The 16781-nt window shown below is 44.5% G+C and overlaps 1 protein-coding gene across 4 annotated transcripts in view; it reads right to left on the bottom strand.

Moving 5' to 3' along the window:
* Positions 1 to 768: 768 nt before the first annotated feature.
* Positions 769 to 16781, bottom strand: part of LOC139531520 (semaphorin-5A-like) — a 360002-nt gene continuing 343989 nt past the window's right edge. The window contains exons 18-23 of one of the 4 annotated variants that reach the window (XR_011666374.1): positions 12480 to 12650; positions 11920 to 12075; positions 10180 to 10224; positions 8739 to 8950; positions 5602 to 5835; positions 2116 to 2224 (exon numbers count right to left, since the gene is read on the bottom strand). Coding sequence is in view for 2 of the 4 variants with exons in the window: in XM_071328024.1 (XP_071184125.1) it covers positions 2105 to 2224; positions 8739 to 8950; positions 10180 to 10224; positions 11920 to 12075; positions 12480 to 12650 (704 nt within the window). In the remaining 2 variants the exon portion in view is untranslated. Of the gene's footprint in view, positions 2225 to 5601; positions 5836 to 8738; positions 8951 to 10179; positions 10225 to 11919; positions 12076 to 12479; positions 12651 to 16781 lie in introns of all 4 variants that reach the window. The other 3 variants (XR_011666375.1, XM_071328026.1, XM_071328024.1) reach the window with 3 other exon arrangements.

The following is a 16781-nucleotide window of genomic DNA, read 5'->3' as shown; positions in this document are numbered from 1 at the left end:
CCACATGTGTCTGACTAACTATGTGCCACATAGATCAAACTGTCCAAGAGCCAACAGAGTAGGCAGGCTATTGTGAGAAATGGAATCACTGAGGAAAGCTCTATCAGTGTTATTTTACCAATGTGAATAGCCATAGCTCATTACAATATTCTCTCTGCATCCCGCAAGTGTATTGAAGTGTGTGTAGCTGTAGCATCAAGAGAAACCATGACGACTGTACAACTCAAACACACCCTCACACACTGCCCCCATACAACCTCGGAGCCATCCTCCAGACACCCAAAAAGTGCAGCTGGAGTTGTGTAGGGCCCCGAGATGCCCAGCTCCATCTTTCTCTGAGGTAAAGTGGAGTCAAGGTAAACTGAGATTGATTCTCCCGGGTCAGAATCGATTCTGGCTGGATCAGCACTCTCACCATAAGGGGCCCACTGATGGAGATGATTAATAACACACATACACATTGCATTACCCTTTGCACACAGATGGCCCGTCAGGTTTAAGGTTGATGGAGGATAACACTGCTGTGCTTCGCCACGTCATATACTGTAGACCAATTAGACCTAACCACCCGCTCTCTGCATCCTTCACATATCCTTCCATCGCTGCTGATGCCATTCATCACTATGGACCTGTTAATGAATCTTGCAAAGGCTAAAAGAGTATTACCGTGGTCTTGATTGATTCACATAGCTCTGCCAACAGTAAGTACTGTTCTTCGATGTTAGAGTGTGGTTTGGTTAGTTGGTGTAGATATTGACAACCCTGAGGTATACGAAGCATTTTTATTTTATTTATCCACAATAAAACAAGCAAACGTTTAAAAAAAAAAATTGTTACAATTGAAAACATTGAAAAAATCGACGTACTGAATATGGATGTACATCTTTAAACGAAAGAGAGATGTTTCACCTTGAAAAGTACTACAAATGTAAAAAAATATGAACAAGTATGATGACAGTTTGAACATGATCTACTTATATATTCCCGGGCAATTTCTTCTTCTCAAATTTCATTTCTTTGCCGTAACAAAGAAAAGTATTGATTTTAACACTGACATTGAGTAAATGGACCTATAAAGACACAGAGAAATATGCTTCCAAATGAGCTTACTGTACAATAACATCAACAAAAAGCAAGAAAGATTATACACTGATATCTCAACCACCGCTAACTGCTACACCAACGCCAGCCCCGTAAGAGAAAGAAACCTGGACACATCTCTAAAATATCTACATCCTGATAGATAGCTGTCTTTATTTGAATAACCAGCCCCCTCTTTAAACAAAAGGACTAGTATTTTAGTTACTCAACGGTAGACGGTATAGAACAAGATCTGTTTAACAAAAGTCTACAATAATGCAGAGTTGTAATTGGTTTAAATCCATAACTACTTGGGGTAGCTACTGAGTGACAGCTACTCTGGGTACGCTAAGCACTTGACTATCTACCGTTGAGCATTTTAGTTGGATCAAATTCATCAGGCATAACTAACGCCACCCCTTTGGGGTCCTCTGTAGGGCACTAGCACAGCGGACAGTGATTGGCCCGCCTGCCTGCCTGCCTGCCTGCCTGCAAGGCCTCAAGCCCTGAACCGCTACCAACCATGCAAAACTGAACAGAGTGACAGATTAAAATCATGCAAAGCAGTTGGGTTGTTTTCTTCCCTGGAACCCGACACAGTTCTGGAACCAGAGACAGGAAATCACAGCAGGGTCCTTCCCATTCAGAAAGCTCTTCCAGTTTCCTTTTTCTTCTCTCCCTTCCTCCAATGAAAATCGAAATTCCAGTTGTTTCCATGTTCGTGGGAATCAAGTCAAGATCTTGTTGTTGTTGTTGATTTTTTATTTCCATACTAGAACCTTCCCGGGTGAACCCCAGCCGAGCACATGAGGGGAAGTGGGCCTGTCCCTTCGATGACATCGCTGTGTGGGTGTAATTTGATTGGATGGCAGCTGCCAATGGGTCCCAGAGAGGAAGGGTCCCACATAAAATGTCATAGATTTCATTACGAAGTGGAAAAATATAGGACATTGTCATAACGAGTGGTGTGGGTTTGTTGTCTGCACAAGGGTGTGTATCCCCGGTGCTGTAGCCCAACAAAGGGTTAATAGTCATCGTAAGTGTTGAGGTCAGTGAAGTATGAATTGGTGTAAGTCTTCCCGGCTAGCTGGGGGTTGAAGTACTTATTTCTTTCCTCCAGAATCAGGTTGTTCTTATTGAAAGCCTGTGAAGGACAGAGAGAGAATGAAGAATAGGAAGAGGAAGAGAAAGAGAAAGAGGATGAGGTAGAGGAAGAGGATGAGGGAGAGGAAGAGGGTGATGAAGATGATGATGAAGAGGGAAAAAGGAAGAGGATGAGGAAGTGGAAGAGGATGAGACACAGAGAGAGGAGAGAGAGTCAGTGTCAACTGTATTGAAACACCATGGTATAATTAAGCAATAAGGCCCAAGGGGGTGTGGTATATGGCCAATATACCACGGCTAAGGGCTGTTCTTAAGCACGACGCAACGCGGCCATATACCACAAACCCCAGAGGTGCATTATTGCTATTATAAACTGGTTACCAACGTAATTAGAACAGTAAAAATACATGTTTTGTCATATCCGTGGTATACGGTCTGATATACCACGGCTGTCAGCCAATCAGCATTTTGGGCTCGAACCACCCAGTTTAATATGATGATTCAGTCTAAATGGCTAATGAAAGCTGAAGATTAAGGGAATGTATCCAACAGGAAAATACTCCTTGGAGCAACAACATAACAATCAATGGGAGGTCACTACATGAATGAAGCATACCATCTCAAAGAACAAGGCTAGAACATTGACAATCCCAACAGGCTGGCAACAATGATAACCACTGAGGAAGTACAGTGTGTTATGGTGAGAAACCATAGTCTACTGATCTCATCTCTAATGTCTCCACATCAGCCTGTGAGTGATTAATCAAGTCAGAAAATAAGGAAGCGCCACAGGGTATCTCTGTTCTGCCCTTCTCTATGGTTCTGTGAAGACACCGTATGGTTCTGTAAAGATGCCGTGTGGTTCTGTAAAGATGCCGTATGGGTCTGTGAAGATGCCGTGTGGTTCTGTGAAGATGCCGTGTGGTTCTGTGAAGATGCCGTGTGGTTCTGTGAAGATACCATACGGTTCTGTGAGTTCAGAACTCTGAGGTCAGTGCAACCTCAGCAGGTTGTTTAATTGATGTGCGTCCCTCTGTCTCATAAACTTGTCAATGAGGTGTAAGGCTGTGACGATACAAACTCTTTGGTCCTTTAAAAACCTGCTGTATGTAAAATGTTGTGTGCTATAGCTTGGAAAATAAATACATGTGACTCGAGGTGAAAATATAATTATGTTTGTTTCCAACATTAGGGCTGTTTTCCTAAAGAAGTTAAATCCGCTTTGTGTTTTGTTTAAATGCCATGTTAGTAACGAGTATTGCGATACTGGTATCATCTCGGTCCTAGATAAGTCTACTCTGAAAGTCCCTGGAGGCGGAATAATTCAGCAGTTGATGATGCTGCGTTTTGTTCTTGATTGATGGATCCGTATATGAACTCACGGGAGATGTGAACGCTGAGCACATATAATATTATTCTATCCCCATTACATTTTCATGACTTGCATTGAGTGACCGACAAACATAACTCAATGTCCAAATAATGTGTTATTAGTTGAGTCTAAAAAGACAATTTCCATGTCTAAAATGGAATAAACTACCCATTTTATGTTCACCTTTATTTCTTAAAAGCCCAAATCAGTCTAAAACTGTAATATCTAGTATCTCTTAGTGGCCCCATGGCTGAACTCAGAAATTAACCAGGCTTCTTCCAATCTGACTTTATAGTGTTTTTAGTGCACTTCAACAAAAGCTGTTGAGCAGTTGGGTGGCATTAGAGATAGAGAGAGAAAGCAGACAGCTACGGAGAAAATGAAATGAGTTTACAGCAAGTTCTCTTTCTCCATGGTAACCCATCACATTAGAAAGCCAAACAGAACTAATCAGACAGGGAAATAAAGGGGAAGACAGAAAATTGAAAAACCAACACATGCAAATGAAAGGTGTCAGAACATGGCGGACGTTTCAGAACGGAAAGAGATGAGTGGATAATACACTGCCTTCTCAAAAGTCTATGGGTAATCCAATGGCAGGGGTGGACAACACCGGTTCCTAGAAGTCACAATGTCTGCTGGTTTTCATTATTTCCTTCAGATCCAGACCTGGGAGACCAGCTGATCTAGCCTAGGGAGACCAGCTGATCTAGACCAGGGAGACCAGCTGATCTAGACCAGGGAGACCAGCTGATCTAGACCGGGGAGACCAGCTGATCTAGACCAGGGAGACCAGCTGATCTAGACCGGGGAGACCAGCTGATCTAGACCTGGGAGACCAGCTGATCTAGACCTGGGAGACCAGCTGATCTAGACCTGGGAGACCAGCTGATCTATACCTGGGAGACCAGCTGATCCAGACTTGGGAGACCAGCTGATCTAGACCTGGGAGACCAGCTGATCTATACCTGGGAGACCAGCTGATCTAGACCTGGGAGACCAGCTGATCTAGACCTGGGAGACCAGCTGATCTAAATCTGGGAGACCAGCTGATCTAGACCTGGGAGACCAGCTGATCCAGACCTGGGAGACCAACTGATCTAGACCTGGGAGACCAGCTGATCTAGACCTGGGAGACCAGCTGATCTAGACCTGGGAGACCAGCTGATCTAGACCTGGGAGACCAGCTGATCTAGACCAGGGAGACCAGCTGATCTAGACCGGGGAGACCAGCTGATCTAGACCTGGGAGACCAGCTGATCTAGACCTGGGAGACCAGCTGATCTAGACCTGGGAGACCAGCTGATCTATACCTGGGAGACCAGCTGATCCAGACTTGGGAGACCAGCTGATCTAGACCTGGGAGACCAGCTGATCTATACCTGGGAGACCAGCTGATCTAGACCTGGGAGACCAGCTGATCTAGACCTGGGAGACCAGCTGATCTAAATCTGGGAGACCAGCTGATCTAGACCTGGGAGACCAGCTGATCCAGACCTGGGAGACCAACTGATCTAGACCTGGGAGACCAGCTGATCTAGACCTGGGAGACCAGCTGATCTAGACCTGGGAGACCAGCTGATCCAGACCTGGGAGACCAGCTGATCCAGACCAGGGAGACCAGCTGATCTAGACCTGGGAGACCAGCTGATCCAGACCTGGGAGACCAGCTGATCTAGACCTGGGAGACCAGCTGATCTAGACCTGGGAGACCAGCTGATCCAGACCTGGGAGACCAGCTGATCCAGACCTGGGAGACCAGCTGATCCAGACCTGGGAGACCAGGTGAGCGCACTCTCTGATCAATCAACCAATTGATCAACATGAATGGATCAATTAAAAGCCTGAACAAAGTGAAGCGCGATGGACGAGAGTTGAGCTATCCTAAAAGCAGCAAAGCTACTGACTAAGTGCCAGAGAGAGAAGAGAAAACCAGCAGACATTACGGCTCTCGAGGACCGCAGTTGCCTTCCCCTGGCCCTATGAGATGAGTATGAAAGAATGGGATTCCTGAGCAATGACAGAGAAACTGAGTCTACCCCGACCTGACGCACACAGGAAGCACCACAGGAAGTGGGGGCACGGTGGAGAGGAAGAGGAAGTGGAAGGAGGTTGTTGATAGGCTAGGAGGTGGGTCAAGAGGCGGGATGTTGTAGAGGTCAGAAGTCAGTAGAAAGTTAGTAGAAAATCTCCAAGCCACGCATGGACACACCCATGTTAGTAGACAGAGGCTGGCACATGCCGGGGTCGTCCAGGGTCAAGAGTACAGACACATCGGGCTGCGGGAGGAGAGGAACGGGCAAGAGTCATCCTTACTGGATTCACAATGGATGACTAAGTTCTACTGTACCCAGGGGACCACATGATCATCCTATGCCCTCTATAAGGTAGGACACACTACGGCGTCATTCAAAATGACAATATTTCAGGTAAACTCACTGCCTTTGTCTCAATGGCACTCATCTTTCAGAGCTCACCTAAATGATGAAGATGTTATATGTATATTCAAAAGTACAACCCAGCTATTAAACAAGAGTAAAGACTGAGGCAGAATAAAGACTCTTTTTGAGTTTTTCACTGAGCCAAATAAGCATTGTCCATATTCATTTTTCTCTATCCATAGCTGCAAACTGGATTCCACTCACACACCAGACTCTAATTACATGATAGATGGACACTTCTCAAATCTTTATTCTGCTATGAAAACTGCATTCCAAGACATTAGTTCTGCGCCAGAGAATCCATTCACTTTAGACAGTGTGTCTGTTCAGTCATTTATAGAAGATGGATACTCTTCTGAAAGTCAGCTCTCTGTCCATACTCGCTAGACTAACTCAATACGGTAACTCGCTAGACTAACATAATAGGCTAACTCGCTAGACTAACTCAATACGGTAACTCGCTAGACTAACATAATAGGCTAACTCGCTAGACTAACTCAATACGGTAACTCGCTAGACTAACATAATAGGCTAACTCGCTAGACTAACTCAATACGGTAACTCGCTAGACTAACATAATAGGCTAACTCGCTAGACTAACTCAATAGGCTAACTCGCTAGACTAACTCAATAGGCTAACTCACTAGACTAACTCAATAGGCTAACTCACTAGACTAACTCAATACGGTAACTCGCTAGACTAACATAATAGGCTAACTCGCTAGACTAACTCAATAGGCTAACTCGCTAGACTAACTCAATAGGCTAACTCACTAGACTAACTCAATACGGTAACTCGCTAGTCTAACATAATAGGCTAACTCGCTAGACTAACTCAATACGCTAACTCGCTAGTCTAACATAATAGGCTAACTCGCTAGACTAACTCAATACGCTAACTCGCTAGACTAACTCAATAGGCTAACTCACTAGACTAACTCAATACGCTAACTCACTAGACTAACTCAATACGCTAACTCTCTAGACTAACTCAATACGTTAACTCGTATAAAATAATGGCTCAACTTCGTAACCTATTGACTTTCCAAACCAAGCCTTGTGTCAACAGAAATCTGGTCAGAGAAAATATAACTAACTAATATTATTGATGTATTATTTATTTAAATCAGGAGGTTCCTACTGTTATTAAACACGAAGACCTTGAACCTATTCACCCCGATTTAGTCACCTAAGCTATGTACATTGTGATACTATGTACATTTTGTTAGTAACTTATGAGAAAGCAGTGTACATCTAAATGGCTATAGACACAGAACAGTGCAGTCACACAGAGTAGATGCAGGACCACCCACACACAAGTAAAGATGAGCTACAATACTATAGACCAGCCCAGGGGTTTACAGTACTATAGACCAGCCCAGGGGTTTACAGTACTATAGACCAGCCCAAGAGTTTACAGTACTATAGACCAGCCCAGGGGTTTACAGTACTATAGACCAGCCCAGGGGTTTACAGTACTATAGACCAGCCCAGGGGTTTACAGTACTATAGACTAGCCCAGGGGTTTACAGTACTATAGACCAGCCCAGGGTTTTACAGTACTATAGACCAGTCCAGGGGTTTACAGTACTATAGACCAGCCCAGGGGTTTACAGTACTATAGACCATCCCAGGGGTTTACAGTACTATAGACCAGCCCAGGGGTTTACAGTACTATAGACCAGCCCAGGGGTTTACAGTACTATAGACCAGCCCAGGGGTTTACAGTACTATAGACCAGCCCAGGGGTTTACAATACTATAGACTAGCCCAGGGGTTTACAGTACTATAGACCAGCCCAGGGGTTTACAGTACTATAGACCAGCCCAGGGGTTTACAGTACTATAGACCAGCCCAGGGGTTTACAGTACTATAGACCATCCCAGGGGTTTACAGTACTATAGACCAGCCCAGGGGTTTACAGTACTATAGACCATCCCAGGGGTTTACAGTACTATAGACCAGCCCAGGGGTTTACAGTACTATAGACCAGCCCAGGGGTTTACAATACTATAGACCAGCCCAGGGGTTTACAGTACTATAGACCAGCCCAGGGGTTTACAGTACTATAGACCAGCCCAGGGGTTTACAGTACTATAGACCAGCCCAGGGGTTTACAGTACTATAGACCAGCCCAGGGGTTTACAGTACTATAGACCAGCCCAAGGTTTTACAGTACTATAGACCAGCCCAGGGGTTTACAGTACTATAGACTAGCCCAGGGGTTTACAGTACTATAGACCAGCCCAGGGGTTTACAGTACTATAGACCAGCCCAGGGGTTTACAGTACTATAGACCATCTCAGGGGTTTACAGTACTATAGACCAGCCCAGGGGTTTACAGTACTATAGACCAGCCCAGGGGTTTACAATACTATAGACCAAGTCAAATCAAATTAAATTTGATCTGTAACATGCGCCGAATACAACAGGTGTAGACCTTACAGTGAAATGCTTACTTACAAGCCCTTAACCAATAATGCAGTTTTAAGAAAATACCAGCTCAGGGGTATAGATGGCAGGTAGCCTAGTGGTTAAAGCGTTGGGCCAGAAACCAAAAGGTTGCTGGATCAAATCCACGAGCTGACAAGGTAAAACTATCTCGTTAACCCACTATTCCTAGGCTGTCATTGTAAAAGAAGAATTTGTTCTTAACTGACTTGCCTAGTTAAATAAAGGTTAAATAAAACAATTATATATAGGTGATCCTAGACTGACACAGAGTGTGTCAGTATACAAACCTTAATGGCATCCACCGAGTCGTATTTGTCCAGTTTGTTGATGTGGTTGGTGATGGAGGTGTTGAGTGGTGATGCTGAGATGGGGTGGATGACTGTAGCATCGTGAGACTGCTGCTGGTAGCGCTGGCAGTAGGTGTACACCAGTAAGGTGACCAAACACCCCAGGATAGAACTACTCAGGCCTACAGCGATCATATGGAACACGTTGAAATCTGGAGAAGGGAAGTAGAGAGAATGCTTTAAATGATAAAACATTTGTGTAACACTGTTTTTATGGGTAAAAATGAGCAGTCTGCACAAAGACTGGCGTCGCATTAGAAACTGTGAATGAGCTCATTATTGATCCCCCCCCAAAAAATCACACTACACACGACATGAAATATTATGCTATCACATTATCACACTACATTATCACACAACATTATCACACTATCACACTACATTATCACGTAACCGCACTACATTATCACACATCACATACCATTATCACACCACAGCACAACATTATCGTGCTGCATTATCATAATACCACACGGCATTATCACAACATCACAATACATGATCATGCTATCACACCACATTATCACGCTACCACACTACATTATCACAATATCATGCTACACGGTCACACCATCACACTACATTATCACAATAGCACACTACATTATCACACTACATTATTACACTACATCACCACTTTACCACACTACATGATCACACTATCACACCACATTATCACGCTACCACACTGCATTATCACAATGTCACACTTCATTATTACACCATCACATTACATTATCACATGACATTATCACACTTTATTATCACACCATCACACTACATTAGCACATTCCATTATCACAATACCACACACCATTATCCCACTTCATTATCACACCAGCACACAACATTATCACACTACATTATCTCACTATCACACTACATTATCCCACTATCCCACCACATTATCTCACTATCCCACTACATTATCCCACTACATTATCCCACTATCACACTACATTATCCCAATATCCCACTACATTATCCCACCATCCCACTACATTATCCCACTATCCCACTACATTATCCCACTATCCCACTACAGTATCCCACTATCCCACAACATTATCTCACTATCCCACTACATTATCTCACTATCCCACTACAATATCCCACTATCCCACTACATTATCCCACTATCCCACTACATTATCGCACTATCCCACTACATTATCTCACTTTCCCACTACATTATCTCACTCTCCCACTACATTATCTCACTCTCCCACTACATTATCCCACTATCCCACTACATTATCCCACTATCCCACTACATTATCCCACTATCCCACTACATTATCCCACTATCCCACTACATTATCCCACTATCCCACTACATTATCCCACTATCCCACTACATTGAACACATACGCACTCATACCTCCGCATCTTCTCTCCTCCTGACTTGAACGAGCGATGGAGACTTCTTTAAAAAAAGAAGATAAAAAGACATAATGAACAGAAGCACAGACTTGTTACCCTGGAAAACGGGATAGATACGAGGGACGCGTGTGAGCATTATATTGAGACTGAACCAGAGGATGATGACGCCCATTACCAGGTACCTGAAGAGGCTTATGGTAAGTAGCGAATGATAAGTAGCGCATGATAACTAGCGAATGATAAGTAGTGTATCAGGCCTCATTAATAGAAATTAAGTACACAACTCTTCTAATGAGCCTTGATGGAGTGGCATGGTCATTACCATTCCCATTCCCATTCCTATTCCCATTCCTATTCCGATTCCTATTCCCATTCCTATTCCCATTCCCATTCCCATTAAAACAGATTAGTGATAAGGAGCTAGACACACACTGGTGTTTCAGACAAATAAAGTGATTCACACTTATCCCCTAATATAGGTTACTGTCATACCACTGGAGAACACTTATCCCCTAATATAGGTTACTGTCATACCACTGGAGTACACTTATCAACTAAGATAGGCTACTGTCATACCACTGGAGAACACTTATCCCCTAATATAGGTTACTGTCATACCACTGGAGAACACTTATCCCCTAATATAGGTTACTGTCATACCACTGGAGAACACTTATCCCCTAATATAGGTTACTGTCATACCACTGGAGTACACTTATCAACTAAGATAGGCTACAGTCATGGAGTACATTACAAAAGGAAGGTTGAGACAGTTTTGAAGAAGTTCAAATGTTTTATTATCTATGGGTCGCTAAGTGTTAGATAGTCCAAAGTGTCCATTCATACTATGTGGAAGACGTCAACGCGGAAGACGTCAACGTGTGTGTGTGTGTGTGTGTGTGTGTGTGTGTTTGATTGAGCCTCTCAGAACTCAGAGAGAGAGTAAGAGGTCTAATTATCCAGAGGTGTAGTAGACATCAATGTTCTGGTGTGTCTCACATTACACCCTGTCAATAAGGGAGATCCCTGTCAGGACACACATCAATACTACTTGGGCTGTGTGTGTGTGTGTGCGTTCATGCATAAATGTGTCAACTCAAATCAAGTCAAATTGTATTAGTCACATGCGCCGAAAAACAACATGTACAGTGAAATGCTTCCTTACGAGTCCGTAACCAACAATGCAGTTTAAAAAAACTTCTCTCTCTCTCTCTGTGTGTGTGTGTGTGTGTGTGTGTGTGTGTGTGTGTGTGTGTGTGTGTGTGTGTGTGTGTGTGTGTGTGTGTGTGTGTGTGTGTGTGTGTGTGTGTGTGTGTGTGTGTGTGTGTGTGTGTCACGACTTCAGCCGAAGTCGGTCCCTCTCCTTGTTCGGGCGGCGTTCGGCGGTCGACGTCACCGGCCTTCTAGCCACCGCCGATCCACTTTTCATTTTCCATTTGTTCTGTCTTTGTCTTATCACACCTGGTTTCACTCAACCAATTACTTGTTTATTATTTAACCCTCTGTTCCCCATGTTGTGTTCGTGAGTGATTGTTTGTTGTAATTCGGTCCGTGTTTGTGGGCTATCATTGTTGCCTTGTATATTTGTATTTTTTGAGTAAAGTACTTTTTAATTACTCATATCTGCTGTCCCGCGCCTGACTCCCTACACCAGCCACACATAGGACCGTTACTGTGTGTGCGTGCGTGCGTGCGTGTGTGTGTGTGTGCGTGCATGCTTGCGTGTGTGTTCTATTACCCGGTATAAAGTTGGAGTCAGGTGGGCAGGCCCTGGTCTCAGTGTGATTTCCTGAACATTGGTTTCCAGTAGGGAACAGGACATTACAGTGTCGAACACGCAGCTGGGAGCCAGAACTGTCACACTGGCACCATAGGGACCAGTTAGACCAACTCTCTGGAGACAGAAAATAACCAAATTATTATAGCTGGACTGCTGTGTACACACGTTTACATTCAACTGTGTAACAAATGCCAAGAGACAAATCATTATGAACATTGAATGGCAGTAAAGTGTGTTTCTAACAGACAAAACAACTTGTAATGATGAGTTGTCAGGAGAGCTAGTAGACAGACAGGAACTAAAGCAGGTTGCATGTGACGTGTGTGTGTGTGTGTGTGTGTGTGTGTGTGTGTGTTTGTGTGTGTGTGTGTGTGACTGTGTGTGTGTGTGTGACTGTGTGTGGGTGACTGTGTGTGGGTGACTGTGTGTGTGACGTGACTGTGTGTGTGTGTGTGACTGCGTGTGTGTGACTGTGTGTGACTGTGTGTGTGTGACTGTGTGTGTGTATGTGTGTGTACCTGGACATGATTGTATGTTACAGAGAGCCTCTTCAGTGTGTAGTCCCAGACATATATCTCCTCCATGGGCTGGTGGGGGGTTGTTGCAGGTGCGCGTCCTCGTATAGTGTCCCCCTCCACACGTCACTGAACACATAGACCAGCCAGACCAGCACGACCAGCTACCATCCACTACACAGCAGGAGAGAGAGGGAGACAGGTGTTGTGGAGGACAAGAGATTGGTGTGTATATCTACGTGAATATGTGTACACATGTGTGTGTGTTCCTGTCAGTGGAGTGTATTCACGGTTGCCAAGGGAAACCAGGCTTCCCTAAAAAAATAACCAAGAAAAAAAGAAGTAAAAAAAAAATATATTAACATGTATATTTTTTTAGTCTCTCTGTGTTTCAGAATTGTCCTTCGATTCAAATGGCTGAATGTATGTCACCGGAGAAAGATTCCAAGCGAGCGAAACAGCCATGAAGACACATTTCAGTTGAATGCATTCAGTTGTACAACTGACTAGGTATCCCCCCTTTCCCTTTCCATCTATCTGATACTGTCTTTTCAAAAGAAGTACGACAGCCTCCCGACTGGCGACGCGGTCTAAGGCTTCAGGCTTCACTACAGATCCAGGTTTCGATCCCAGGCTGTGTCGCAGCCGGCCGTGACCGGGAGACCCATGAGCGTTGTCGGGGTTAGGGGAGGTTTTGGCTGGCTGGGATGTCCTTGTCCCGTTGCACTCTTGTGACTCCTTGTGGCGGCCGGTGTTTCCTCCGACACATCGGTGCGGCTGGCTTCCCGGGTTAAGCGAGCAGTGTGTCAAGAAGCAGTGCAGCTTGGCAGGGTTGTGTTTCGGAGGACACATGGCTCTCCACCGTCGCCTCTCCCGAGTCCGCAAGGGAGTTGCAGCAATGGGACAAGACTGTAACTACCAATTGGGGAGAGAAAGGGTAATATATAAAGAGTATGAAATTGTTGCCACCTGTAGAATTGAACGCAAGGGAAGCCAGCGAGCATTTGGACTCCCTTGATAAAAAAATTATTAAATAATAACCAATCAGCGTTGAGCTAAACTGAGTGAGCTCAACTGTGAATGGTTCTGGCACACCAAAAAACAAGTGTCAAAGGAAGCCAGTTTGGATTTGGTGTCACTCCTATCAAATCACATTGAGAGCATACGTCATTGACAGAAACATCTTGAATTATTGCATCTCGTTGTTTTGTTGTCCTCCGGTGGCTGGCTAAATAAAATTGTCCCTTTCCTAAATTAGCCATGGATGGAGATAGTGATTTGGACTTGTGGTTTTACTTAATTCTCTTTACTGGCCAATGATTATAACAGTGATTCTGATCCAACCATTAATTCATACATTGTGACCCTGGACTGAGAGAAATTTAACATGTAGCTGGATGTAGAAGGCTAATGTTAACTAGCTAATGTTGCCCATGGAAGGAAGTTAGGCTAGCGAGCAATCATTTTAGCCAGGTAGCCTAGGACAAAAAACTAAAAGCGTGTACTGTATGACAGAGTGACAGACCATTAAGTCAACATGACAGAAGAGGATGTCATTGGCGTTTCTCTACAAGTAGGGTGAGTCAACATGGTTTCTCTACTTGCACGAACGTGCGCACACACACACACACACACACACACACACACACACACACACACACACACACACACACACACACACACACACACACACACACACACACACACACACACACACACACACACACACACACACACACACACATACATACAAACACACACACACACAGAGAGAGAGAAGTCCTCATGCTTATTAAAACCAGTGTTCACCGGACAGAGGTTGCTCTCCGGTTTTGTGAGGAAACAAAAGTGTGGTTTGATTTAATCTGCCACTGTGTCTCCTAATTGTCTCAGCTTTTAGGCCTATATATCACGGTCGCAAGGCATATGAACTACCAGGTTATAGAGAACACAAGGCAATTATCACAACACATAGGTTGTAATAGGGCTTTTTTCCCCCTGGCTTCTCTAGTGATTTTACAAACGCAACCACAAAAGAGGAGAGGGAGCCAGGAGGAGAGGAGGAGATCATATGGAGGGAGGAGGGAGGAGAGGAGAGTATGGAGGGAGGGGGGAGGAGATGAGTGAGTTCAGGAGGGGGCTGTTTTAGCATCTGGATGAAACAAAACCTGCTAGCTGTCACGTCTGAACTAGACACACGCACACACACACACACACACACACACACACACACACACACACACACACACACACACACACACACACACACACACACACACACACACACACACACACACACACACACACACACACACACACACACACACACACACACACACACACAGAGAGAGAGAGAGAGAGAGAAGTCCTCATGCTTATTAAAACAAGTGTAAACATGGTAACATAAAACGCCTCCAGGAATCAAACAAGAGACCAAACAAAAACTCTAACACAACCAGAATACAGTAACGTCTTGGCAACAGGACAAGTACAAACTCTCATTGTGCACTTTTTGCTTTGTCCAAGAACTGTAATGTCTCAACGACATGTCAGGATAAGAATAACATCTCATTGGGCTGTTCTATCTTTGTCCAAGTAACTCCCCAAAAAATGAAGGTCTCTCAGCAATCGCTTGGAACAAAATCTTTTGACTTCATCTGATGAAAAATGTATATTTTCCGGACAATTTCAGAATTGGTTTGAAACAGCTCGGCCTGTAAGGTGCTGGCTGGGGGGTAATTGAAGTTTGCCCTGGTTTTGTCATCTCTGTGCAATTTCTCTATCGTAAACTGACACATAAGTCGATTCCTTCCCGTGCTTGACGGATAGTCTCATCTCGACCGGCCGCCGTGGAAAACCAGGAAAGATTCATTTGTTTCAAAAACCAGACGGATGTCAGACATAACCTCTCTCTCTCTCTCTCTCTCTCTCTCTCTCTCTCTCTCTCTCTCTCTCTCCCCCCCCCCCCCTCTCTCTCTCTCTCTCCCTCTCTCTATGGATTATGTCAATCCCCACAGACGAGTGTTAATTTAAGCGGAATTACTATTCATGATTATTCACGCTATGCAAAGTCACAGCTTTCCAGTGAAATCTCTTCGACTCAGGTGACTTAATAACTCTCCACTGTCTACATCAATAGACCTGGGGGGTGATTGCTGCCCTTGCAATTCAGGCTTTCAGAATAGCTGTATGTTTGGTTAGTTAGCTTTGAGCTAGCTATAGGAAAGTCGAATTTCAAATCTTTACAAACAGCATTCTATCCTTGATGACATCCCTAAGGGCTGTCAATTTAATCTGAATCGAAATGTAGAATATCACACAACACTGAAAACTGAAATCCTTTTGAGAACCCTTTTTGAAAATTGTCGTGTCTTATCCTGCAGTAACCCCACAGTTCACTCCAGGGAAGGCCCTAAAATTTGTCAAATACTCCAGCCAGCCTAGTCACAGACTGTTCTCTCTGCTACCGCACAGCAAGCGGTACCAGGGGCGCCAAGTCTAGGTCAAAAAAGACTTCTTAACAGCTTCTACCCCCAAGCCATAAGACTCCTGAACAGCTAATCAAAAGGGCTACCCAGACCCCTCTTTTACGCTGCTGCTACTCTCTGTTTATTATCTATGCATAGTCACTTTAACTCTCCCTACATGTACATATTACCTCAATTACCCCGACTAACCTGTGACCCCACACATTGACTCTGTACCGGTACCCGCTGTATATAGCCTCCACATTGACTCTGTACCGGTACCCCCTGTATATAGCCTCCACATTGACTCTGTACCGGCGGTACCCCCTGTGTATATCCTCCACATTGACTCTGTACCGGTACCCCCTGTATATAGCCTCCACATTGACTCTGTACCGGTACCCCCTGTATATAGTCTCCACATTGACTCTGTACCGGTACCCCCTGTATATAGCCTCCACATTGACTCTGTACCGGTACCCCCTGTATATAGCCTCCACATTGACTCTGTACCGGTACCCCCTGTATATAGTCTCCACATTGACTCTGTACCGGTACCCCCTGTATATAGTCTCCACATTGACTCTGTACCGGTACCCCCTGTATATAGCCTCCACATTGACTCTGTACCGGTACCCCCTGTATATAGCCTCCACATTGACTCTGTACCGGTACCCCCTGTATATAGTCTCCACATTGACTCTGTACCGGTACCCCCTGTATATAGTCTCCACATTGACTCTGTACTGGTACCCCCTGTATATAGTCTCCACATTGACTCTGTACCGGTACCCCCTGTATATAGTCTACACATTGACTCTGTACCGGTACCCCCTGT

Source organism: Salvelinus alpinus, chromosome 10 (genome assembly GCF_045679555.1).
Source record: "Salvelinus alpinus chromosome 10, SLU_Salpinus.1, whole genome shotgun sequence".
NCBI classification, from domain to species: Eukaryota; Metazoa; Chordata; class Actinopteri; order Salmoniformes; family Salmonidae; genus Salvelinus; species Salvelinus alpinus.
Note: the sequence above shows the minus strand (reverse complement) of the source record. Positions and strands in the feature narration are given on the sequence as shown.